The sequence below is a fragment of the Lepidochelys olivacea genome (genome assembly GCF_965140295.1).
Source record: "Lepidochelys olivacea isolate rLepOli2 genome assembly, chromosome: 3".
Lineage (NCBI taxonomy): Eukaryota > Metazoa > Chordata > Testudines > Cheloniidae > Lepidochelys > Lepidochelys olivacea.
In genome coordinates this window covers 182,395,579-182,423,076 of record NC_140413.1, presented here as the reverse complement: position 1 = coordinate 182,423,076, position 27,498 = coordinate 182,395,579, and the positions used below count along the sequence as shown (strand labels likewise).

General features: G+C 38.9%; 1 protein-coding gene across 23 annotated transcripts in view; it reads right to left on the bottom strand.

Annotated features, from left to right (window-relative positions):
• Positions 1-27,498, bottom strand: part of NRXN1 (neurexin 1) — a 1,255,052-nt gene that overhangs the window by 1,129,525 nt on the left and 98,029 nt on the right. For 17 of the 23 annotated variants that reach the window (XM_084623802.1, XM_084623813.1, XM_084623792.1 and 14 more), the window contains exons 3-4: positions 18,067-18,084; positions 12,995-13,024 (exon numbers count right to left, since the gene is read on the bottom strand). The exons of 2 other annotated variants lie outside the window; for them this stretch is intronic. In XM_084623802.1, coding sequence (XP_084479928.1) covers positions 12,995-13,024; positions 18,067-18,084 — 48 coding nt within the window. The remainder of the gene's footprint in view (positions 1-12,994; positions 13,025-18,066; positions 18,085-27,498) is intronic. 4 more of the 23 variants (XM_084623818.1, XM_084623819.1, XM_084623796.1 and 1 more) reach the window with 1 other exon arrangement.

Sequence of the window (27,498 nt, the reverse complement as noted above, 5' to 3'; positions counted from 1 at the left end):
ACTCCAAGTTCACATCACTGTTAAGTAAAAGCCATATGGGAGGCATGGGTTGAATTTAGTCCTGGGAGTGTTGGAGATTAGGTAGATTACGTTAAATATAAATGTAGGGGTGGGATGGGGATCTTGTACTCTCACACTTGTTTTATACTAGTCTGCAGTTTTACCCTTTGGTGGTAATTATCCAGGTACTTGTATGGCAACTTTGAGATACTACCTGAGCCATTCCCAGTGGAGATATATAGCCTTACCAGTTTTCCACTAGTCCAATGAAGGTGCAAATAAGTAAAGTATTTGTAAATGTAAATACCTGAGAGGTGCTGATATATTAAAACAATGGGGGCCATTATCCCCCATTCCCTGCTTTGCCTGAGGAGTGTTCAGTGACTGCCCAGATGGATGAGATAAAAATGGCTTTTTGCCAGTCTTGGATTCCCCTGATATGAGGCTTGCCTCACCATAAATAGGCTACTCTAATCTATGACCAGCTGCCAGGAGACACAGCAGCCAAAGATCATTAGGTTGTGAGGACATGCACCTATGGTGGGGCCCAAAGATTGCTAGGGTGGCCTCACTCTAACTGGAGATTCCTTCGATGTAGGAGAAACATGAGGGCTCCACCTTCACTGGATTGCCAGATGCACTGGCTGGCTGTCACAAGAAGCCAGAGCAGATCAGAGAATTGGGTCTAGGTATTTCTGCTTCTTATGGACAAAATCCTGGAGAAAGGAAGAGGCAACACCTATAGAAGACTCTCTGTAAAATTCACCAGTGACACAGGCAGTGCTGTAAATTAAATGTCAAATACATGATGATCAGAAAACTGGTATAAATGAGTGTCAATGGCAAAGTAGTATAAAACATAACCCTGATTCTTCTCTTACTTATAGTGGTGTAAATCCAGTGCAACTGAACTGAAATCAAGGTAGTTACATCAGCATAAAGCTGGCTGTGGTGGGAGAAGGATCAATAACAGGGCTGATACTCCACACTTTTCCACCGTTTTCCCCATCATGTAACTCTGTTGTCTTTAATGGAAAAAATGAACTCAAAAAGAGTTAGGCCCCATCTCTCTCTCTCGCTTTTCCCAATCTGTAGAAAAAATATTTTGGTCATTTTTAGTGAGTGCGGAGAACCTAGAGGGAAACATACGTCAAATGTGTGAGTTTTGCTTTTACTTCTGAAGGGAGTGAAGTTAGAAATTCTGAATGTAGTGAGTTCCATGGTCCTGGTGAAGCTCCTGCAACAGTTCTGTCTTCTGCGCCCATTAGCCTGCCTTGATTATGACACCATGTCTTTGTTCCAGAGGAATAAAGCTGTTGAGGGGATCATGGCAGTGGAAACAGAAGACATCAAAGTATGACCTCAAATCGTTAGGGCTGATGTTGAGGTGGAAGGCTTTGATGTGAGAAGTGAGACCTTATTACTACACTCAGCACAATGAGGTATTTTAAAGGGAACTAATTTGTTGCCAGTAAAAAATAAAACAAAAAACAGACAACCCCACCCCTTATCTACTGTTTTGTCTTTGGCGACTTAGCATGCTAGCTCCATTCATCTCAAAAGTCAGTGCAGTACAGTTACAGAGTATGTTATAAATGTTGCACGCACCTATTTTTGTTTGAAATAATCTGACCCTATCCACACTATTTAAATATCTTTTTCTAATTTTGTTTAAGATCCATTCTCCATGTAAGTATGTACTTACAGAGCCTGGGCCCACATTCTGATTTCAGTTACACCAGTGTAAATTTAGGTTGGGATTTGCAAAATCACTCAACATGGCCTGCCTCTTTTGCCAGGGAAGACAAAGGGACTTTTACCATTGATTTTAATGGCATCAGAATTAGGCCAGTCCTGAGCATTTTTAAAAATCCCACCCCTACAGCAACTACCTTGGCCCTAGTTCTCTTTTCAGTTCAGCTAGTTTCACAACGGTGTAACTCCACTGACCTGGATTCTGATCTCGTTAACATCAAAGTGAATTGAGTTTCACCAGTGTAAGTGAGATCAAAAATAAATCCACTGACTTCAGATGAGTTACATCTGGTTTACACTAGTGTAATTGAAATCCAAATATGACCCCACATCTGTTGGCTTCAGTTCATTTTGCTGCTTTTGTATACCCAATGGGCTAGATTTAATCCTACTGCTATTCTATTGAAGAGATTGGAGTTACACGAAGAATCCATTTGACTCAATGTTTGTGTCAAATGCTGGAAGAAGAGGTAAAGTAAATATGAAAAGCATATGCCAACCCTAGGGTTGCTATTTTGTATCTGATGTACCTTCCAACTCTTGTTAAATTACCTAAATCTACATAAATTACAAAAGCAAATTATGTAAAGGTGCATAAAAACCCTAGCTTTGCTGCTTTAAAATTCTTCTTTGTTGCCTAACTGCACAGAAAGGTTTTCATGCTCTCCACCCTGACAGTTTTTCTCTTTCCTGATTTCACTAAATCCCAATCTACTTTTTGGCCTGTAACTGTGTCATAAATATAAAGGGAAGGGTAAACCCCTTTGAAATCCCTCCTGGCCAGGGGAAAGCTCCTCTCACCTGTAAAGGGTTAAGAAGCTAAAGGTAACCTCGCTGGCACCTGACCAAAATGACCAATGAGGAGACAAGATACTTTCAAAAGCTGGGAGGAGGGAGAGGAACAAAGGGTCTGTCTGTAGTCGTCTTGGCCGGGGACAGAACAGGAATGGAGTCTTAGAACTTTTAGTAAGTAATCTAGCTAGGTATGTGTTAGATTATGATTTCTTTAAATGGCTGAGAAAAGAATTGTGCTGAATAGAATAACTATTTCTGTCTGTGTATCTTTTTTGTAACTTAAGGTTTTGCCTAGAGGGGTTCTCTATGTTTTTGAATCTAATTACCCTGTAAGATATATACCATCCTGATTTTACAGGGGGGATTTCTTTATTTCTATTTACTTCTATTTTTTATTAAAAGTCTTCTTGTAAAACACTGAATGCTTTTTCATTGTTCTCAGATCCAAGGGTTTGGGTTTGTGGTCACCTATGCAAATTGGTGAGGCTTTTTATCCAACATTTCCCAGGAAAGGGGGGGTGCAAGTGTTGGGAGGATTGTTCATTGTTCTTAAGATCCAAGGGTCTGGGTCTGTAGTCACCTAGACAAATTGGTGAGGCTTTTTACCAAACCTTGTCCAGGAAGTGGGGTGCAAGGTTTTGGGAAGTATTTTGGGGGGAAGGACGCATCCAAACAGCTCTTCCCCAGTAACCAGTATTAGTTTGGTGGTGGTAGCGGCCTGTCCAAGGTGTAATATTTTGTACCTTGGGGAAGTTTTGACCTAAGCTGGTAAAGATAAGCTTAGGAGGTTTTTCATGCAGGTCCCCACATCTGTACCCTAGAGTTCAGAGTGGGGGAGGAACCTTGACAAACTGAAAGAGCTTTGATGTGGTTTTGAGACATTGTTTGCTTGGCCTGCTTAACTCACTCTGAAATGTTTGTTCTTTGTTCATTCAAGAAGCTTAAATCTTGAATACATCCAACTTTTTTCTGAAATGTTTTCTAGATCACACCCATAACTATCTTTTTTTTCCAAATAAAACAATTTAGAAATACCTGTCACTGTTTCACTATAGTCTCTCCATAACTGTGAATCTCTCTCAATGGAAACTGATATTTTGCTGGTACTTCCCATGGAGGAACAAATTAAGGCTTTGTTCCACTTTGGCACGCATATGGAACGCACATATTTTCAGATGTTTTACATTAAGTTCCTTATTTTTTATTTATTTTTTTAAGTTCAGTAATGTTAAATATTTTTAAGAGAATTAACTTAGAACAGTTTTAAAACTTCCATGATGTTTAGGTCCTATTTATGTTTAAGTCTGTCAAAATAGTTGTGTCCTGTTACATGTTTAAGAACTTTGAGAAATTTTAAAACTTCAGTGATTTATTCTTCCTTGTAAATAGAGACAATCATGAAGTTCAGTAGTTGAGCGTACATTACAGTTTTCCTATCATATTAATTTACAAAACTTTTAATTGTTTACATTCTCAAACATTGAAAATCCCACTCTGTATGAAATTCTTAAAGTAATGCATCTTCACTGAGTTCAGTAAAGTTTAACAATAGTTTATCTTTCAACACACTTGGACAAGATAGTGTCGCTAGCAGATTTAAAAAGTAGGCTTTCCAAGACCTAGAGAAGGCTAACAATATCTTGGCAGTAAGAGGCCAAAATTTCTCTCTGTCTCTTTTGGAGACAAAGGAAAAACTTAGGGAAGCACTCCCAGAGTGAAATCTTAGCTGAATTGAATGGCAAAACCCACATTTACTTCACTGGGGCCAGGATTTCACACCCAAGTATGCTGAATCTCATTAAAGGAAATGTAGGATAACCACACAGGACAATATTCTAATACCCTTAATCATATTGGGTAGGAACTTAGTCTACCAGTGAACCTCTGTCCCCACTAAAGCCAAACAGAGTTTTACTATTGCCTTCAACTGAACCAAGATTTCACCAACTGATTTCAGTGGAGGTAACTGTGCAGTAAAATACTATTCAGCAGGAATAAAAATGTCAATTTACCAATAGCAATTAATAGAATTCAGTAAACCATACAATACTGACATTTATTTGAGGACTTTTTTGAAGTATTTAAATTCTCCATGGGCTTTTTGCCCTCATGATTATTATACTGTATTCTCCAGTTAGCCTGAAATGATGGCCAAATTTTGCACTGACATACACCCAACAGAATCCTATTTACGTTATACGGGTTGTGTATGGTATTGTTCAATGCAGAATTTAGATGACAATATTTAGGAAGTAGACACAAACAGATGCTCTGAAGTCTTTTCTCTGCATTTACATGCATTGTGCCAACCACATCAAAAAGCTGTAATCTAATAAAGTGTCAGCGGCACTATTAGGCTTTGTAGAAACAGCTATTGCTTAGCTAGATATCATATATTAGTTTCTAATGGACTTGAATGACTAATATATAAGGCCGTCAAGCAATTTAAAAATTAACATGATTAAATGTGTGATTAAAAATTAATCATGATTAATCGCACTTTAATCGTGCTGTTAAACAATAATAGAATACGATTTATACAAATATTTTGGATGTTTTCCACATTTTCAAATATATTGATTTCAGTTACAACACAAAATACAAAGTGTACAGTTCTTACTTTTATATTTATTTTTATTATAAATATTTGCACTGTAAAGATAAAATAAATAGTATCTTTCAATTCACTTAATACAAGTACTGCACTGCAATCTCTTTATCATGAAAGTTGAATTTACAAATGTAGAATTATGTACAAAAATAACTGCGTTCAAAAATAAAACAATGTAAAACTTTAAAGCCTACAAGTTCACTCATTCCTACTTTGTGTTCAGCTAATCACTCAAACAAATTTGTTTACATTTTCAGGAGATAATGCTGCTCATTTCTTGTTTACAATATCACCTGAAAGTAAGAACAGGTGTTCGCATTGCATTGTTATAGCCGGCGTTGCAAGATATTTATCTGCCAGATACACTAAAGATTCATATGAACCTTCATGCTTCAACCACCATTCCAGAGGACATGCGTCAATGCTGATGATGGGTTCTGCTCGAAAACCATCCAAAGCAGTGCAGAGCAACACATGTTCATTTTCATCCTCTGAGTCAGATGCCACCAGCAGAAAGTTGATTTTCTTTTTTGATGGTTTGGGTTCTGTACTTTCTGCATTGGAGTGTTGCTGTTTTAAGACGTCTGAAAGCATGATCCACATTCCGATCAGATTTTGGAAGGCACTTCAGATTCTTAAATCTTAGGTAGGGTGCTGTAGCTATCTTTAGAAATCTCACATTGGTACCTTCTTTGTGTTTTGTCAAATCTGCTGTGAAAAAGTGTTCTTAAAATAAACAACATGCTGAGTCATCATCCGTGACTGCTACAATATGAAATATATGGCAGAATGCAGAAAACACAGAGCAGAAGACATACAATTCTCTCTGCAAGGGGTTCAGTCAAAAATTAAATTTACACATTATTTTAATGAGTGTCAACAGCACGGAAGCATGTTCTCTGGAATGGTGGCCAAAGCATGAATGTTTAGCACGGTGGTCTCCAACCTTTTTACAGTCAAGGTCACTTTTTGAACTTAAGGGAAACACAGGATCTACTCTGCCCCTTCCCCAAGGCCCCACCCCTTCCCCAAATCCCCGCCCTGCTCACTCCACCCCCAACCCCGCTCTCTCCCACCCACACTCACTTTCACAGAGCTGGGGTAGGGGTCTGGGGTTTAGGAGGGGGTGCAGGCTCTGGGCTGGGACCAAGGGGTTTGCAGTGTGGGACGGGGTTCTGGGCTGAGCTTTGGGATGGGGCTTGGGGTGCAGGAGGGAGTATGGGGTGCTGGCTCTGGGAGGGGGCTCAGTGCTAGGGGTTGGGGTGCAGCCTCCCACCAGGCAGCACTTACCTCTGACAGTTCCCGGTTGGTGGCATAGTGTGGCCTACCCTGTCTACCCTGGTTCCATGCAGATCCCAGAAGGGGCCAACGTGTCCCTGTGGCCCCTTGGGGGTGGCATGTGGCTCCACGCACTGCCCCTCTCTGCAAGCACCACCCCTGCAGCTTCCATTGGCCACAGCTCCCCATTCCTGGCCAATTGGAGCTGTGGAGGCAGGGCTTCTCGGCAGGAGCAGTGAGCAGAGGGAGACCCCTGGCCACCTCCCACTCCTGGGGCTGCATTGGCCACTTCTGGGAGTGGCGTGGGGCTAGGGCAGGCAGAGAGCATGCCTTAGCAGCAGCCACACTGCACCACCAGAGATCAGTTGGTGACCACTGGTTTAGCAGATCTGGCATGTAAATATCTTGCAATGCTGGCTACAAAAGTGCCATGCAAACATCTGTTCTCACTTTCAGGTGACATTGTAAATAAGAAGTGGTCAGCATTATCTCCCATAAATGTTTCTCTTGGTGATTGGCTGAACAAGAAGTAGGACTGAGTGGACTTGTAGGCTCTAAAGCAGTGGTCACCAACCGGTTGATCGGTGGTACAGTGTGGCTGCCGCTAAGGGAAGCTCCCTGCCTGACTCGGCCCCACACTGCTCCTGGAAGTGGCCAGCATGGCCCCGCAGCCCAGGGAGGGGGGATTTCCTTCTGCGCACTGCTCCTGCCTGCAAGCACCACCCCTGCAGTTTCCATTGTTCAGGAACGGGAAGCTGTGGCCAATGGGAGTGGGGACGGTGCTTGCAGAGAGGGGCAGCGCGCAGAGCCACGTGCCCTCCCAGGAGCTGCAGGGGCACGTTGGCCCCTTCCAGGAGTGGCGTGGGGCCAGGATAGGCAGGTAGCCTCCCTTAGCGGCAGCCACGCTGTACCGCCAACCGGGAGCTGCTGGAGGTAAGTGCTGCCCAGTGGGAAGCTGCACGCACAACTCCCAGCCCTGAGCCCCCTCCTGAAGCCAGCACCCCATGCCTCCTCCTGCACTTTCACAATAAAGAGATTGCACTATGGTACTTGTACAAGGTGAATTAAAAATACCATTTCTTTTGTTTATCATTTTATAGTGCAAATATTTGTAATAAAAATAATATGAAGTGAGTACTGTACACTTCACATTCTGGGTTGTAATAGAAATCAATATATCTGAAAATGTAGAAAAACATCCAAAATATTTAATACATTTCAATTGGTATTCTATTGTTTAACAGTGTGATTAAAACTGTGATTAATGACATGAGTTAACTGCGATGAATCGACAGCCGTACTAATATACATGATTTAAAGCTGTATTAAACCCATAATCTAATAGAACAGGAGCAGGAACATAGTATTTTAGTCTAAATAAAATACACAGTCAAGAGTAGAATATTTATATAAAACAAAATATAGATAAGAAATCCATATTATAGGTTATGAGAATAGTAATATTAATATAGGTCACAGAAGTAATTTATTTTGTTGTGGTAACTACATTGTAAATACCACTTTGTGGCTCCTTTCAATAACTAAAAGTTATGACCATTTCATTCCTTGTGAAAAATGAAACATTAATTTATGTTCACAGGCAAAATAGCTTGTAGGAATACACAAAATAAGCCTTGATCAACTATGTATGCGGGAAGTCTCACCGAAAGAAGATAAGACAAAATTTCAGAAAAAAATGATAAAATAAACAATATAGACAAGTGGGCTCCAACCTTTTTAATTCCAAGAACACTTTTTGAATTTAAGGGCATCCCAGGATCTATCCCGCCCCTTTCCCGATGCCGCACACCTTCCCCAAAGCCCCGCCCCACTCACTCCATCCCTCCCTCTCTCCGTCGCTCACTCTCCTGCACCCTCATTCACTGGGGTAGGGGTTTGGGGTTTGGGAAGAGGTGCTGACTTTGGATTGGGGCTGAGGGGTTTGCAGTGTGGGAGGGGGCTCTAGGATGAGCCGGGGCAGGGGTTGGGGTGCAGGAGGGGGTAAAGGGTGCAAGCTCTGGGAGGGAGTTTGGGTGCAGGAGGGGGCTCTGGGCTGGGGCAGAGTGTTGGGGTGCAGGAGGGGGTACAGGGTGCTGGCTCTGGGAGGGGGCTCAGGGCTGGGGGTTGGGGTGCGGTCTCCCACTGGGCAACACTTACCTCTGGCAGCTCCCGGTCAGTATGCAGCATGGCTGCTCCTCCCTGCCGACCCTGAACCCACGCCACTCCCAGAAGAGACTAACGCACCCCTGTGGCCCCTGGGGGTGGGGGGCTCATGGCTCTGTGCACTGCCCCTCTCTGCAAGCACCATGCCCACAGCTCCCATTGGCCACAGCTTCCCATTGCCAGCCAATGGGAGCTCCAGGGGCAGTGCTTGCAGGCAGGAGCAGTGAAAGGAGGGAGACCCCTGCCCCCCTCCCCACCCCTGGAGCCATGCTGACTGTTTCCGGCAGCAGCGTGGGGTTTGGGCAGGCATGGAGACTGCCTTACTGGCAGCCAAGCTGCACCACCAGAGATCGCAATCGACTGGGAGATATCGATTGACCAGGTGGTGACCACTGATCTAGACTATATTAGGATTTATCACCAAAAACTGGAATTATTTTATATTTCAAACCTAGTTGACATCTTATCTTATTTATATTAGTGTAAACCATATAATAATTCAGTTAGATACATTTTAAATGTACAAACACTTGTATACACTTTGGTTAGTCACAATGTATGAAATCCTAAAAAGAGCTGAGTGAACATCTGCAATGCTCATTAAAGTAAATAAGCCAACACCAACTCTCTTCAATACCAGTTGCAAGTTCTCAGCTCCTGCTAGGTTTTGACACAGCATTTACACACACACACACACAAAAAAAAGTAAGAAAGAAAAAAAAGGAGGTTCATATTTCCTCAAAGTTACTAGATTAAATGGCCCTTGATCTGTATGCAGTTCCTGGTGGTGTCAACCAGCTGTGTAAATGGATCAAGATATGTGGCCTTGAGTACTGACATTTATCTAAATGCAATGACCTGCATCAAAGTTCTCCTTCTTTCTCTGAAGGGCAGTGACTGCTTTGAGAATATTTATAATTTTGCAAAGAATACTGGTGGAGACTTTCAAAGCTGAGTAGGAGACTTACTCACACTTTTCCAATTAATTTCAATGGGAGGTCTGTCACTAAATAACCTAGTCTGCTTTAAAAATCTTAACCACTGTGTTTTAATTGTTTAAAATCCATTTCAGGTCTGATCTTGCAGTCCCCTCTTGGGAGTTATGCTTATATAGGAGAGCAAAATTTGGGCCATCATCCCAGACATTACTTGGTCAGTGGAAACACTTGGAAATATTTATTTCTTCTTTTAAGGTGTTAATTTCAAACTATTTTGATTTTTGTTTGCCCAGTCCCATACGATAAAACTAACTGAGTGTCTACAAGAAACACAAGTTAAGGTCCTAAAATGGTGGCTAAGTAGGCCTGAGCTTCCTCAATCAGGTACTTTTGAGTGAATATCTTTGCATAGTTTGTAAAAGATATATTTTGGTTTGCATTTCCAATTGACCTTTAAAGCAGAATATTTAATTAAAATATGAGAGGGCTGGGTCTTGATGTTAGCACAAAGAAGTCTGCAATCATTGCCAGTAGCTATCACTAAAGTCAATACAAATTATAATGGGAGAGTTAAATAGGGCCAAAGGAATTTCCCAATGAAAAGCTCCATCAGATTATTAGGATGAAGTTTGTTATATTGTAAAGTGTTTTGTCATAGCAGTTTTAAACATTTGATGTTTCAAGGCCCAAACTTCAACTTGTGTAAATTAGTGTAGCTTCAACAAAAGTCAATTGAACTATGCCAATTTACCTCATCTGGCCCAATGTATACAGCTACTTACTCACTACTGTATCTTATGAATGTTTAAACATGCCTATTTCCCTTTTCTTGCATTTTTACATACTATACTATATTTGGAGAACAAATGTTGGTGAAACTATCAAAACACAGATCAGTATCAATATTCCCACATAAAGAGAAAAAATATAATAAAAGACCAAAATGTCAAAAGAATAGCACAGTCAAGCAAATAATTACTAGGTTTGATGGTTCTGATATTTTAGTTGTATCATAGTGCACACCATTAGATATTAAATCTAGCTATTCTCCACGCAACTCTTAACTTTATATTTTTTTGTAAATATAATTTTTAAAAAATAATAGATAATTTGCCTAAATAGGTACAATAACATAATTTTTTTTCAGAAATCATCCATTATGATTTGCTAAATGTTCTACTGTCTGTATTAGCATGTCAGTTATGATTTAAATGCATAATATATACATACATAGATATATATCACAACATTATGCTGTTTGTTGCATGATGCATGCTGTGTGCAGGATAGTCTATGGACTGATTTTCGTAAAAATATGTTTCAAAGACCACATAAAACGCTCCAGTATTGTAAAACATGTATTGTGATACAGATGATGCCCAAGACAGCTACCATTTGCTGATCAAGGAAGCTAGAGTTACAAGGTAATTAGTACAAACTATAATGCAAAGTATTAAGAACAGTTTCTTCTTCCATTGGTTTGAAACATTTCCTAAAACAAGATTCAAAGCTCCAGAACTCATATAACCCTTTAAATATTGTGCCCTGGGTATAATCAGATGCACACTCTTTTAAGGCGGGCTGATGTGAAGAACTATAATGCACACCATAGAACTATTGGTGCTAGAATTACAGTTTTGTGTTACACGTACACTCTTTGTTCCAAGGCACGCAAAGTGTGAACACATTCAACATGCTTCTGTGTTGTCTAGTTTGTACTGTAAAATACAACCAGAAAGCCAAAGCATAGGACACATACCAGGAACAGGCACTTCCTGACACATGCTCACCAAAAAGAGTAAAACTATATTATAATGATCAATAAGAAAAAAATTAGTGGCATTTAGTATGTGCAGGCTAATTTCTCAACTTAAATAAAAAAATACATACTCGATGGTCTGAACTAGTACACCGGGAGCAGAAGTTGGTATTTCTTCAGAACATTAAAATTCTTGATATTATTGCATATGTTCTACATCAGACTTACCAAGTGACGCAATGAAGTACAGTATACCTGGCTTGATCTGTTCTCATATCAAGAAAAAGAAGGGGGAAGAAAATCCAAGAATAAAACCGTACTTTGCTTTGTTGTCTGTTCCTCCTCATCTCTCCATGTCCCATTCTCACTTCAGGCATGTCAAAGCTAATATTTATAAGAAAAATCTTACAGATAAACAGGTGACCAGCTCATAGCGGGGACTTCTTGAAGTCAGTGCTATTCATGCTTAGACTTACATCAAGGTATGGATTGTCCCTGGACAGATTTCCTCCTTTCTGTCAGTGTCTGGTGACATTGTGCTTATGTCTGTCTAATAGTGTAGACTACTATTCACTGAGAACAGGAGCATTCATACCTCAAAAGGGGACTGTTAATTCATCCTGAACATATACTATAATTTTAGGTTAATTTAGTATGGCTATGTACAATTGCTTTAAATCTCTCATAAAAAAGGTAAATAAAAGGCACACTTCAAAAAGCAGGTCAAACTTTTAAAAAACCCTATTTTTCCTTACCTTGATGTTCAGGACGTAATTTTGTAAAAACATACCTACCTTAGATTATCAGTGCAAAAACCTCTAAATACATTTGCATAACTCAGACATAATTTAAAGTATACAGATGGAATTTAAAAGAAGGAAAATCATGTAATACCTTTACTTTTACCTATGGATTTGATGAAATGGTTCCATGAAGAAAGCATTTCCAGACAAAGAGAGAATAAAGAAGAGGAGAGAAACAACAGTAAGAGTCATGAGTATATGTAAATGCAATAGTATCTGAACATGAAAAGAGAAAGCTTAAAGTAAGTGTTTAGAGACAAATGGAGATGCAATCAGTGTCATACTGGGAATTTAGTTTATTTGTTCCAATCATGTACATGCAGAGGAACACAAAAGTAACTCATGCTTTGTTAAAAAAGAGTGACACAGAAGTAACAAACAATGGCTAAAGAGGAGAAAAACATTGATTTCATTATGTTGCAAAACTGTATTCTCAGCATTCCAGAAGCCAGGAGCAGGTGCTTTCTGCAAGTTTCCAATCAGCCATGCATTAATGTAAATGGACTCTTCACTGGGTACAATATGACAAACTGAATATCTTCTTTCAGAAGCTATCTGGTGAGTGCTCTTGTGCTTCTTTTGTCTTTAACAGAATCACCCATAATTATATTTTCTGATAAATGCATGGAATTTTCTCAATACCTTCTTATCTCTCACTTTTGTCAGTTATTATATTGTGAGATTGGGGGAGGGGGCACAGAAGGAACAAAGCTTAAGGAGCAAACAAATATATATATAATGAAAGAAGAAAGTTGTGACTAAAATTATGTGTTTATTTGCAGCCAAAGATAGCTTTCAAGCGTTTGCCCATCATTTGCAGTGATGGATTCAAAGCAGCTACAGAACAAGAAGAAACAATGAAAGCAGAGTGGAAAAGGAACAGAGCCCATACCTTGGTCGCCCATCATCAGGTGCGCCAGACCTTGAAGGGAAACAAGAGCACAGTCAGCAATGAACAAGGGTGCATGGGAAGGTGGTATTGCCACAGTGACAAAAATATTTTGTGACAGGCGTCTGTTTCCTATAGGATGTCTGTATCACAGAGGAAAATCAAAGAGCATTTTTCAACCACTGGTTGGAATGCTTTGGGGGCAAAGAGTAATAGAACTGCAATTCAAACATTGGGTAATGCTGCATTGTATATTTCTTCTATGTAATAGTTAGAATGAGAAAAAATAATAAGAAAATGATTTCAACCAGTTCTTTAAATATTTCGTATGTCTTTGATTAGATTGCTTCTAATGCTTTCACCAGGAGGACTTTCTGTCCTCTAGCTGTTAAATTACATTAAAAACATGGAGAAGTGTAAACCTGAAAAATGGGCTGGGTCTGATCTTTTTCCCCTCATCAAAAATGAGCATTTTAGATAATTAAATAAAATAACTTCTTTGTGACACTGAGATGACAATGCAAGGAATGTCTCCTTATTTGTGTGAAACACAATGGCAGAATAAGTTTGTTCCAGAGGCAGCAAATTAAATATTAAATATGCAGTAGAAGGTTTAAAAAACAAAATCAAAGTGATAGCATTTGAGACTTGAGATCTTTAAAATTTGTGCAAAATAAGTTGTGCTTCAACTACATATCCGAGATCACACTCAGTCAGACTTGTACAGGTCAAGCTGCATTTCCAATCAGGCGACCTGTAACTTTAATCATTCAGTCAGGGTCTGATTTCTTGAGCCTCCAAGCCAATAATATTCAATTCTTTAGCCAAATAACAAAAAGGTGCATGCAGCCTCACGAAGGACATTTTGATACAGAAGAAAAGAGCTAGTAATATAGAGACAGTATATAATATTCATTTTTTTCTGAAATTTAAAGAATTTCAAATTTTACATCTAATTTTTAAAACTGATTTATTCTTCATAACATTGGCTTTACTGAGACTCATTTTTAAATGTATTAATTATTCACATAGATTAGCTCCAATTTTAATAATGTAATCTTCTTCTCCAACAACTCTAGAAAATATAGTATATTATTTTTCTTTTTGCAATTATAAAGCTTGATTCACACAAAGAAGGTGTGCAATAGAATATGCTGGTTTTTACTGGAAAACAGACTTCCTAGAGAGTTTCTGCTACTTCTAATTCACAAAGAAAATTAGATGCACAAGTGAGTTCTATTATAGGAGTTGGGGAAGTTCAAAGAAGATACTTCTGACTACAATAAATCCATATTACTATTTGAAGAATTGAAGGTATGTCAGCTGAAATCACAAGCAGTGTTCCCATTAAATGAACAATGGTTTCCAAATTGAAAGTCTTCCTGAAATACCAGTTTTAATATATGAGCCTTCTCACAGTGAAATCTGTTAAAGCAAAACTCTGTTTAGTGGGCTCTAATACCTGAATTGACCCTCTCTTTACAATTGACCCTCTCTTATACTCTGTTCTCATTTACACTAGGCTAAACTAAAATCAACAGAGTGATTATGGATTCACATCAGTGTAAATGAATGCTGAATATGACCCATAAGTGTTGCTTACACAACTGTGACACAGTTGATGTTAGCAATGGTAGTAGGTAAATAAGGCATACATGTTTCTACCTCCATGTTGTGCCCTGTCTGTTCCAGTCATATTGCAACTGTGTGAGACTTGCCAAAAAATTCTGGTGTAGATAGATCTATGGTGAAGCTTTACTTCACTCAGTGAAGTTTCACTGTTCGAATCCCCTTGGAATGTGGCACTATATGACTACCACTTCCCGACCACCTCAGATCTAGGTTTACATGCTCATCTTTTCTACTGTACTGCCAAGAATAATCGGAAATCCCTTACTCTTGATCCTGCAACAACTGCATTCAACATGGAGGGAAGAGGACATTGTTGCTATACTATACCTTCTTGTGGGGAAAACAACAGGGAGATTCTTTTACAAGCTTGACCTTCTATCAGGACAAAATATTATGGCAAAACTTTAATTGATCTAAATAGGCCAAGATTTTGTCATATTACAACTAGTGACAAAAAACAAACAAACAAATCCCACACAACAGCTTTACCGCTGTCCTCAGAATCAATATACTTACTAATATGATGCAAAAGAGGTTGTCTCATTGTCAGTGCCAAATAAAATATTCTCATGTAATTTAAATAAATATAAATTACAGAAAGGCCCATTGAAAGCATCCTAGAATTTTCCTGAATTTTAACAGGTCACTTACAGAGCTGTTTAAATTAAAAAAAGAAGTAGACGTCAAAATGAATATTCCCTGCTCAAATAACAAATTGGAAAATTGGAAAAATGCAGTCCTATTTGTGGCCTCTTTATTCCTCTAAAACTGATTGTATTTTGTTAAATTTGCATTTTATTGTATTTGTGAATATTGTATCAAGCAGTAAAATTACTTATACTTACTTGCTAACTGGGGATAATGATACTTACCTCAATATGTAAAGCTCTTTGAGATCTCTGAATGAAAAGGGCTATAGAAGAGCTAAGTATTGTTATTATATTGCTTGTACAATCTGCAGAGTAGTTAATTCAATACAGGTGAATCTAATGATTACAACAATCACTGTTAGGTTTTCAAAAGTGTAGTCAATACAAAATAGAGAACATTTTAATGGAGTCCAATAAAACACGGTAATCAAACAGGTCATCACCTATAGGCATACCTTCAGAATAATTACTTGTGCACCACAAGTTTACAAGCAAAATTGTAAAAGCCTTTTCTTTGTGAATTAGGAATAAAATGTCCACCAGGAATGCATTTTATGTGGTTGCTTCTCTCTTCATTTTGAGCTGGGCACCAGAAAAACACATTTAAAGTATGCAGAATGGGTCAGGGGAAGTGGATATGAAAGAAAGGACATTTTCATAATTTAGTGAGTAAGTTACATGCAGAGCACAAACCACAGGGAATTCAGAGCACAACAAATCTTCAGTGAACATACTTAGCCTCTGTACAACTTTAGTAATATTAATAAAAAGAAAAGGAGGACTTGTGGCACCTTAGAGACTAACCAATTTATTTGAGCATGAGCTTTCGGGAGCTACCGTTCACTTCATGCCGATGAAGTGAGCTGTAGCTCACGAAAGCTCATGCTCAAATAAATCTGTTAGTCTCTAAGGTGCCACAAGTCCTCCTTTTCTTTTGGTGAATACAGACTAACACGGCTGCTACTCTGAAACCAGTAATATTAATGGAATTTCTTCAGTTTATAGCATGGATAAATTTGTCTCTTAACTTATTAAAACTAAATATATGTCTGTCTACTTATATACACCTAATAATTTTGTAAGGCACTCAGATACCACAGCAATAGGCATAATATAAAAATGTAAACAGAACTAAGTCTACATGTGTAGTCCCCTTTTCCTTAACCAGAAGTCTGTAAACACGTCCAAGGCTATGTTGGAGTAAAGTTATGGTTGCAACTTTGATCAAATAATCTAAGAAAAGTCTGGATTAAGTCTGTTATTCTGACTTTAATCTGAATAGATAAACTGTACTTCTTTGTCACCAAGGCATAATAATTCTGATCTACATCTGGAACTCACATTGACTTCAATGACTTTCATTCATGGATCAGCTATAGAACTGGATCCCTATTTTTCTACTTCCAAGCTTTTCTCAGTCTGGGTGCCAGTACCAATGTTACTTTAATGATTTTTAATGAATTTTAATAAATTGTCACAATCTCAGTAGATACTTTCTTTGATTCAAGCCCTGATCCAATATTTTCTTGAATTGTTAGGTTTCTTGCACTGGCATCATATGTTTACACAAAAATGCCCAAAGCATCCAGACCTGATGAATCTCTGAATACCTTGCCATATATTTGATGTAGAACATGGACAGATACAGAGGGCCACAGTACATTGGATTCTGTATGGATCAGAGCACTACAATGGCTCACTGCATACATGTACTGCAGGGACATTATGCCACAGATCCACACATGACCAGCCACTTTGCATACCAAGAATCCTTAAGAAATTGCTGATTTTAAAAGTAGTTTGAAAAGTGTATTAAAAAAAAATAAATGTCTGTAATGTTGGTTCTCGAATTTAAAAATGGACCAACTATTTTTAAAATAAATAACCTTGGACATGAACCTTGTATGCAAAGATTAAGCCCAGAGAGAATTTTTTACAGGTATGGTTTGTAAAAAGCACCTGAAAATATTGGTTTATAATGCAGATGACAAAAATGACTGCCAACAAAACTGAGGTATCAAATAATGTATTAACATACTGTACCTTTAAATACTATGATACACACATGTACACATTTCTACCAGCTAACCAATTTACTTACCAATATTCTGGCTAGATGGCCTTTGTGCTTTAGTTTCCATTGCCCTGTGTCTTACTTTCTTTAAGGGAACTTTATTAAATACCAATATTATTATTAAAAACACACACCTCTTATTTTCCCAGCGTGAAAAGGCAGAGCTGTTTATGTTGGAAACTTTGACAAATCAAGCTTTTCTAAAGCATTGTACTGAAAAGGATAATACAGTAACTGATATTTGTAATATAAAAAAGAAAAGAGCTTTCTCTGTTCCTAAGTAATTAAAATATATCTTTAACATGCATTAAATTCTTTATGATGAGGAGGAATTATGTTCCACATTGATCAGACAAACATTATCTTGTATCATTTTTCATACAGAACACTCAAGATTTCTGTAAACCTGATGGGTGAATTTGGTGAGCAATTCACACTTTGGATCTCAGTCACATAGGTATAAATCCTGAGTAACTCCATTGTTTAGTAGAGTTATTCTGGATTTACACAGTATAATAAATCAGGAATTTGGATTTGTTTTATGTTCTATATGGAAAAAAATCACACTGAATCAGTCAACCTGAAAATCTGCATGAGGAAAAAAATGCAACTTACCGTGTTTAATAATATGCGTACCATTATAATACTAAGCACAAGGGAAAAACACTAAGCACAAGGGAAAAATAAGAGCTTAGGAAAATAAGGTAGAAAGCACCCACCTTCCACATAGTTGTCTTCTGAAAGCACATAACAGGGAAGGAGAGAAAAGGAAAACATTCATTAAGCAGCATGCAGACTGGAACTTGCCATTGCATGTCTTCATCATGCAAGGCATCAACACAACATGCAAGTGCTCCATAGCTACCATCCGAAGGGGAAAACATAAGCACCAGGGAAGCAGTGTTTCTTCTATTCAACACAATTTACATGATATAAAACAAAATAATTCCATTTCCTCAGTGAAGAAACTGTAAAGAGTCTTTTGCAGCTCTTTGTGAAGCAAGTTCTACTTATTTAATCAGAAAGTCTTCTCATAGGTCTTTAGTTAGTAAATAATTAAAAACTTCTGTGATAGGAATTCTAACTATATTTTCCCCTGTTTTTACAATTTAAATTTTTCTTAATGGCTTATAAAGCAGAATATTTTAAAGAGATTTAACTAGCTATTTTTGGTTTTACAATATGCTGTGAAACATTTAGAACAGCCAACACAGCCAAATCTCTCATTCTAGTCAAGGGGACAAATCTTGTAATCAAATATGGCAAAATTGTCAGTGAAGCTGGTGGAATGAGCAAGGACTGCAGGATCAGGTCCCATTATTTATTGACATCAGACAAGTCTTAAAATTAATCCTGATTTTTGGCCTGGCAGAATCAGTAAAAGGCACAATGCCCACAAATATATAGTGTGATTTTTAAAACATCAAATTACTTTTATACTGTATTTACAGAATCATGCCTTATAGGCAGATCCTGCAATGTGAGGAAGTTAACAGAATTTGTCCCTAATTAAGGCCTGCCACAGCTAACAACAACAGGACATTTTGTCTCAGGCCTGACAGTGATTGGGGGAGCACTCAATAGAGAGCACTCAATAGAGAGCTTCCCCAAAACCTGTTTGGGGAGGTGGGGGCATGGATTGACTCCCAGCTGGTCAGTCGTAGGGGAGAGTTGGAACTAATGAACAGGTGCAGCATGCTGTACTGACTGGGAAGATCTACCTCCACCTCCCTCGAGCTCTTCCATCAAGGAGGAAGCTTAGGGGAGTGTTTCTCTGCTGTCCAATTTGATTCTGATGGGGAAGAGGATGGGAGAAGGTAATGAGGTTCCAGAGGAGATAGGAGAAGACTGCTAAGGCAAGATGCACAGGGGAAAGAAGGGGCAACAAAGTTGATGAAAGGAAGTAAGAGCTGAGGAATAACAAAGAGACAACAAAGAGACAAAGCCTAAGGTGGGAGAAGAGAAAAAAGGAAAAGTGGGATTATTACAGCTCTCCCTTTCTGTGACTTGTCCTGGGTTTCACAAACCCTTGCTACAGAATAAGGAATGAGTGGGGAATGCAGGATTTGACCCAGTTCCGTTATAAGTGGTTGTTTTCAGTGAGAGTCTTTTTGATGGAGCTAACTTTTAAGCATCTGTTAAGAGACACAACTGGCCCTGATTTTGATCTAGTGCAAATCAGGAACAATTCTACTGAATTAAACAAAATCAGGCTCAATACTGTGTTTTAATAGTTCAGCTCCTGATCTATCTCAGAATGCTTAAACTTTCATAATAACATTCTCTATAAATTAATATGCCACAAAATATTACAAATCTTATATGAATTATATTGTATGCGAATAAATTATGTTATATTGTTTTATAACCTTCTTTATTGCAGCACATGAGATGAATATACTTAAAACTACAGTGTATGGGTTGCCACTATTTGAGAATAACTATTTTGAACATCCAATATTTAGGGCTTTAGTCCTGTCTGAATTCATAGTTGTAAAGCTCATTATTTTTAATGAAAGTTCTATGCCCATATAAGCAGAGAACATACTTGACAAACTGTTCATTTTAAATTACTGTAATCATCTTCTCCATACATACAGCATCAACTCAGACTTGTAGAAACTCTGTGCCTGTAACTTCAGTTTGCCATAAAATTGCAGTTGATGTATAGTATCCATTACATGCATTTAGGAAAATAAAAAAATGAAAAAAATGAGCATGAATAGGAGGATGCTAGTTGTAAATATATATAAAAAATAGCAAGATCCACAAATTATATGAGGACAATGAGAAAACAAAAAACTTATCATTCCATAAAATACAGATTTTTCCCTATCCTCTGTTGCAAATTCTAATGATATTTTGTTTGTTAAAATGGCTTATTTTATAAAGAATTCTATTTAACAGTGTAATTCTTTTTAGTGCAAATATTGTTTCCTTCCTATTAAATACAATAAAAAAGCAAATTAAACAAAAATAAATGAGTAACTAAAATAGTATTATACCTTTAGTCTACTTCTTTGTAGTACAAATGTATAAAAGATACCAATATTGTGATGACTTGATATTCTGAGATTCTTTTTGGCCTGCTCTATTTAGCTCGAGATATATGTAGTTACAATAAATGAACTTGCAGGCCAGCTCTGACTTTATTAAAGTCAGATGGAATTCTGAAGCTGATATGCCTGAAAGCAGGCTCCATGTCTCTGAATATAGGACTTTGCTTTATACTAAGCTTCAGCTCATCAACTGGTATACACGAGACTAGTCTATTGAAGGCAATACAGCTACTGATTTATGCTAGTCAGGAATCTGGCCGTAAACATTTAATTGTGTGAGTAACCATTCAAAATAGTAGCCCATTAAACTGGCGTATCTTAGTTTGATTTTTTTAAATAAAATTTGCATTAAAAGTGTTGAATATTGTCCAGTAAACAAAACAGTATGGAATATATGTCACCAAAAGACATATGCAATAGTAAGCTATTTCTCACACCACCAATAAATGAATCTGTCAGGGTAATTTCAACATATCAGTTTGGGAGCTTAAGTTAAAGATTTTTCATATCAACAGCTTGATAACAACAAAATGTGTGTGTATGTGGGTAGGGGGAGTCTTTAAATGGGTAAGACATTTGTCAAGGGTTTTCTATGTCAGATTAGCATTTTATTGATGTTATTGTTATATAGTAACAGATACTGGCATGGAGACCATTACACTTCTATCTTGTGGCATGTATGTAATACTAACTCTTTGTCTAATTGTCCTGATTCCCATCCTAGTTTGGTGTGTGTGTGTGTGTTTGTCTTTTAGAGTGAGACATTGCCTAGTATTGTAAGCACAATCTGGGGAATCAGAAAATCCTAAATTAGAATCATAGAATCATAGAATATCAGGGTTGGAAGGGACCCCAGAAGGTCATCTAGTCCAACCCCCTGCTCAAAGCAGGACCAATTCCCAGTTAAATCATCCCAGCCAGGGCTTTGTCAAGCCTGACCTTAAAAACCTCTAAGGAAGGAGATTCTACCACCTCCCTAGGTAACGCATTCCAGTGTTTCACCACCCTCTCAGTGAAAAAGTTTTTCCTAATATCCAATCTAAACCTCCCCCACTGCAACTTGAAAAAATTCTAATTTTGTTCCTTTCTCATTTTGACCTTAGGCCAAACACAACACAAGTCCAATCATAGAAGATGTAAAGTGTGTCCCGTGAAGTGCTGAGCACCCTAAACTTACAGTGAAGTCAATGAGATTTGAGAGCATTTAGTACCATACTAAAAGTGCTCAGCATCTTGCATAAAAGGACCTTAACCTCTCTGCCCATATTTCCCCTTCAGAAAAATGGAAATAAAAATTGCCTTATTTACGGAGATGTTGTGAGGATTAGTTAGTTCATGTCTATAAAGCATAAGTGTTAAATATTATTCTTGGCAATATTACACATAGAAGGAATGCTAATTTACACAATTTAATATAAACATATAGAATCATTCAAATCTCCACTGGAATTCGAGTTGTGTCATGTTGATATACTCCTTTAGACACAATGAAAGTAAATCCACACCACTAAAGTAATTGGAAATATACTATCAGGGTTCCTTCCCCACTTTGAACTCTAGGGTACAGATGTGGGGACCCACATGAAAGACCCCCTAAGCTTATTTCTACCAGCTTAGGTTAAAACTTCCCCAAGGCACAAAGTCTTTGCCCTTGGATTAGGTAAAACGTTGCCACCATGAAGTGTTTTTAGACAAAGAAAAGGGAAAGGACCACTTGGAGTCCTATTCCTCCCAGATATTCCCCCAAGCCCTACACCTTCTTTCCTGGGGAAGACTTGATAATAATATCCTCACCAATTGGTACAGGTGAACACAGACCCAAACCCTTGGATTTTAAGAATAATGAAAAAACACATTTTCTAGCTAGATTACTTACTAACTTTACAGGAGTTGAAGGGCTTTCATCATTGATCTGTTCCTGACAAAGGTATCACACAGACAGACAGACAAAAAACTTTCCCCCCCTCTCCAGATTTGAAAGTATTTTGTCCCCTCATTGGTCATTTTGGGTCAGGTACCAACGAGGTTACCTTAGCTTCTTAACCCTTTACAGGTGAAAGGATTTTTCCTCTGGCCAGGAGGGATTTTATAACACTCTATACAGAAAGGTGGTTACCCTTCCCTTTATATTTATGACATATACCCACTTACCTCAGGTCTGAATTTGAGCCATTAAGATTATTTACTTCACTTAAGCTTTTACATTTACCTTCACATGAATACAAAGTGGCCTAAATAGTGGCATTAAGCCACACTTCTGTAATACTGGTAGTGCAGACATGCAGCACCACAAACAGAGCTTCAGGGGGTACTGGGTTTCAGATAAGCATAATGGCCTCTCCTGGAAACTGCAGACTCCAGGCCATGCTATGATGGTCCAGTATACACTCCACTCCATATCTAGCAAGCTCTGGGCCATGGTCTCACCTCATCTCCATCCATTTTGTACAAACTAGCCTTGAGAGCTGGGCAAGGGGATGTGAAGACTAGCAAGTTGGGCAGGAAGGTCCAGACACTATCTTTATAGCAGACTAGACAAATATTACATTTTTTGTAGATTGAGGAGGGGGAATGGAGGAGAAAGGTAAAGACCCAGCAAAAACTCCAGCAAGGTGGATCCAAAGCTATTCTCCTCAAGAACTTTCCATTTGTGCAATGAGATGTAGTCCCCTGGAAAACAAAATCATGCTATATGAGCCAGGACTAACTCTCATCCTTATCAAGGTTGTTTCATCAATATCTATAAAGAGAATGGGTATAAATTCCACCTCATGTTTGGCACTTTCTCCTCTCACATCCTTGCTTCAATTTGTCATTTAGATTGGAGTATCTTCTGTCTGGACTTTCTTACTTTCATGGCACAATTATGTCTATGGCACAGAACCAGATACACAATTGGTGCCATATCTAGATATATTTTCAGGCCAGATTTTCCTCACATTTGCACTGGTGTAAACCAGAAGTAATGGTACTGAAGTCAGTGGAGCTACACCAGTGTAAAACTGGTGTAAAGGAGGAGAGTCAGGCCCATTACAGTCAAATGTTAAGTCTCCCTCAGCCACAGTGATTCATCCCCCTCCCCGAGTCTGTCACATTCACCCACATTCACACTCATCCTGAGGGGACCCTGTGTCTCAAAGAGCAGCCCTTCTAGGCTGCAATGGAAACTTGAACCCTGAGGAGCCTCTCCTACTAGTTACTGGGGTGGGGGTGACTTTGCACATTCCCTATTGCCTGGTTGTACAGCATTGCCTCGTAGGCTTAACTGCAGCAATTGAATCCAATTTTCTCTACCACCACAGGATGGCTGCAGAGGCAGGAGGAGCTGAAAAGACCTGTGGTCTCAACAACAAAGAAAGAGAACAGACAAGCCTTGCAGGGAACCAGCCCATTAGCCTTGCTGTCTGGTAGACCAGTCTGAGCCAGATCATTGCCCCTTCTTTACTCAGCCACTCTCTTGAGTTCAAGGACTCTCTTTGGGCTTAGCCTCCACATGTAGGGTCCAATGGCAAGATAAATTCCTTGTGCCCTCTTTTTCCTTTGTGTACCTATTTGGGGTGGGCACTATCTGGGCCTGTATATGCCACATGTTATTTCATGGCACAAAAGCCCCAGAAATCCTGCTGTGGACAATCTTACTTTTAGTTTAAGATGTTGGAACACATTCTGCTCTCCATTATGCTGGTATAAACCCAGAAACAGTCCATTGACTTCACACACTTAGCCAGATCCTCAGTTGATGTAAATTGGCATAGCTCAGCTGAAGTCAATGGAGCTATACCAATATGCACCACCTGATAATCTGGGCTACTATCTTCTATGGGGTTATTTCAGGTTACACCAATTTAGCTATGAGCAGAATCTGGCCCATTGTGTATATAATTCACAACCATAGCCAGGCCATCTCTAATTATTTTACCACTTTATTCTCTGTTTCACTGATAACAAATAGGAATTATTTATTACATGATTTGTTTATGATTTAAAAATAATTTAAAATCTGTTCATGCTTCATGGAAACACTGAGAAAGCATTTATCTTTCTTAGAAATTAATTCAATTATTGGTATTATGGCTATGTCAGATATTTCATTTTTTTCTTCTAAGATATTAACACTTCTGCCCATGCACAGTGCACAGGATTTGCCCGTTGTGCAGCTCCCTGCGTAATTTGTTCCCCACTCAGAAGTGTAATGTTGTTTCTGACATCACAATGGGCAGTATTGAAGAGGAATTCAAAACCACAGAAAAGATTTATAATGTTATGTAAGAGAATCAGCAGAAGGAGCAGAGGAGGGGCTCTTATAAAATAAACCTTACTTTGCTGTACATCTTGCAATAAAAATGAGAGGGAAATAGAAAATGTGATATATAGGAAGTGTTATTTCTAAGTAGAAGATTTTGTCAAAGGATGATGTATTCATGTTTCCTCTATATCTATATGCAGATATAATTGTACTATAGGACCATCCCTTTTCCTACCAACATTTCTTTCTATGGATCTGTATTAAAAACTGTGGACTAGCCCCTAAGCTGGTATGAATTAGCATAACTCAGTGGTTCTCAAACTTCATTGAACCACTACCCGCTTCTGACAACAAAGTCACTACATGACCCTGGGGGGAGAGGGGGCCACAGCCTGAGGCCCCTGCCCCAGGTGGGCATGAAGCTCAGGCTTCAGCTTCAGTAAGTCTAATGTTGGCCCTGGAGACCCCATTAAAAAGGCATCATGACCCACTTTGGGGTCCCGACCCACAGTTTCAGAACCACTGGCATAGCTCCATTGATACCCATTTACAGCAGCTGAGAATCTGGCTTTCTAAATTTGACACTAAAACTATTCTATTTTAACAGTGACTTGTGAAAATAATGGGAAAGATATTTTAAAAATCTTAATACCAAATTACTCTAAAGCAATAAACTGATGGATGCTTGCCATTAGTACAGGTCTCTTCATGCGCTGTTTATCTGAAAAATTTCCATTTGAAAGTTTTTGATTCTTGCCATTAATATAAAGGGAAGGGTAACCAACTTTCTGTATACAGTGCTATAAAATCCCTCCTGGCCAGAGGAAAAATCCTTTCACTTGTAAAGGGTTAAGAAGCTAAGGTAACCCTGCTGGCACCTGACCCAAAATGGCCAATGAGGGGGCAAGATTCTTTCAAATCTGGAGGGGCCAGGAGAACAAAGAGTTTGGCCTGTCTGTGTGATGCTTTTGCTGGGAACAGATCAGGAATGCAGCCTCAGAACTCCTGTAAAGTTAGTAAGTAATCTAGCTAGAAAATGCGTTAGATTTTCTTTTGATTAATGGCTTGTGAAATAAGCTGTGCTGGAGGGAATGTGTGTTCCTGTTTTTGTGTCTTTTTGTAACTTAAGGTTTTGCCTAGAAGGATTCTCTATGTTTTGAGTCTGGTTACCCTGTAAAGTATTTAGCATCCTGATTTTACAGAGGTGATTCTTTTACCTTTTCTTTAAATAAAATTCTTCTTTTAAGAACCTGATTGTTTTTTCATTGTTCTTAAGATCCAAGGGTTAGGGTCTGTGTTCACCTATGCAAATTGGTGAGGATTTTTATCAAGTCTCCCCAGGAAAGGGGGTCTAGGGCTTGGGGGGATATTTTGGAGGAAGATTTCTCCAAGTGGTCTCTTTCCCTGTTCTTTATTTAAAACGCTTGGTGGTGGCAGCATACTGTTCAAGGACAAGGCAAAGTTTGTACCTTGGGGAAGTTTTTAATCTAAGCTGGTAAGAATAAGCTTATGGGGTCTTTCATGCAGGTCCCCACATCAGTACCCTAGAGTTCAGAGTGGGGAAGGAACCCTGACAATTCTGAAATGAATTTTAAGTTTCAAGTTGCAATACAAAATATATGATAATGATAAATAATAAAATCATCCATATATGGGGCCTGAGTCTGTGCCCAGTTGCCTCCTCTCACGGAGGGTGGGGGTGGGGGTGGGGGGAGGGGGGAAGGTGAACAGGGACACAAACGTCTCCTCAATTGTTTCCTCAGGTAAGTAGTGTTTGGCCCCTATAGAACAAGATTCGGGGGCCCATCCACAAATCCTGCAAATTCCCCACAGGCACAGCGTGAGGCTGAAAGGGCCTGATCCAGTGGGCTTTGACTGCAATGGGCTTTGGATCTAACAGGACTGCCATTCCTAGCAGCATCCAGGGGACTCCCCAGTGCAAAGGGTGGAAAGACAATATGGCTAGGGCTATATTATCTTTCCCTAGGGAACTCCACCGGGCTAGTGGTGGGATTATGTACTTCTCCCCTACCCCCAGCTCTACCTCCTGCTTTCCTGGCTATTCTACTTCCTGCCCCATATAGATCCCTCATTGCATGGAACACCCTATGAGACGCCTAGAGGAAGAGAAGGAAACTACCACAGAAGCAGCTGGCTTGCGTTCCCATGCAGGATGGGATACAAGGCTCTCCTTCAGACAAGGCTCTCCAAGGCACAGTTGGACCCTGTGATCTCACTTACAACAACTTTACACAAGGATAAATCAATTAGGCCCAATCAGTTACACCTCTATAAATTTGGAGTAACTCCATTGACTTCAGTAGAGTTATTTCAGACTAGGTTGTAGTCACAGAATGGGGGACTGTATCCTAGAAAGCACTGTCTTTGAAAAGGACTGAGATTTCTTTGTTGTTAAACAACTGAACATGACCTCCTAGTGCAATGCAGTGGATAAAGAACTAATGCAATCCTCTGATGCATAAGCAAAGAAATATCAAATACAAGTACAGAGGTGGTATATCCTCTATATATGGTGTTAGTGAGACAATTACTGGGATACTGTATACAATTCTGGTGCTCACAGTTGAAAAAGGATGTGAAACAATAAAAGAGAGGTTCAAAAATTGTTACAAAAGTAATTCATGGTCTGAAAAATATGCCTTAGAATGAGAGACTTAAGGAGCTCGTTCTATGGAACATATCAAAGAGAAGATTAAGAGGTGCCTGGATCATATCTATACCTACCTATGCATGGAGAAGATATTTGATACTGGAGGGCTTTTTAACCTAGCATATAAAGTCATAACAAGATCCAATGGCTGGACGCTGAAGTCAGCAAGGTTCAA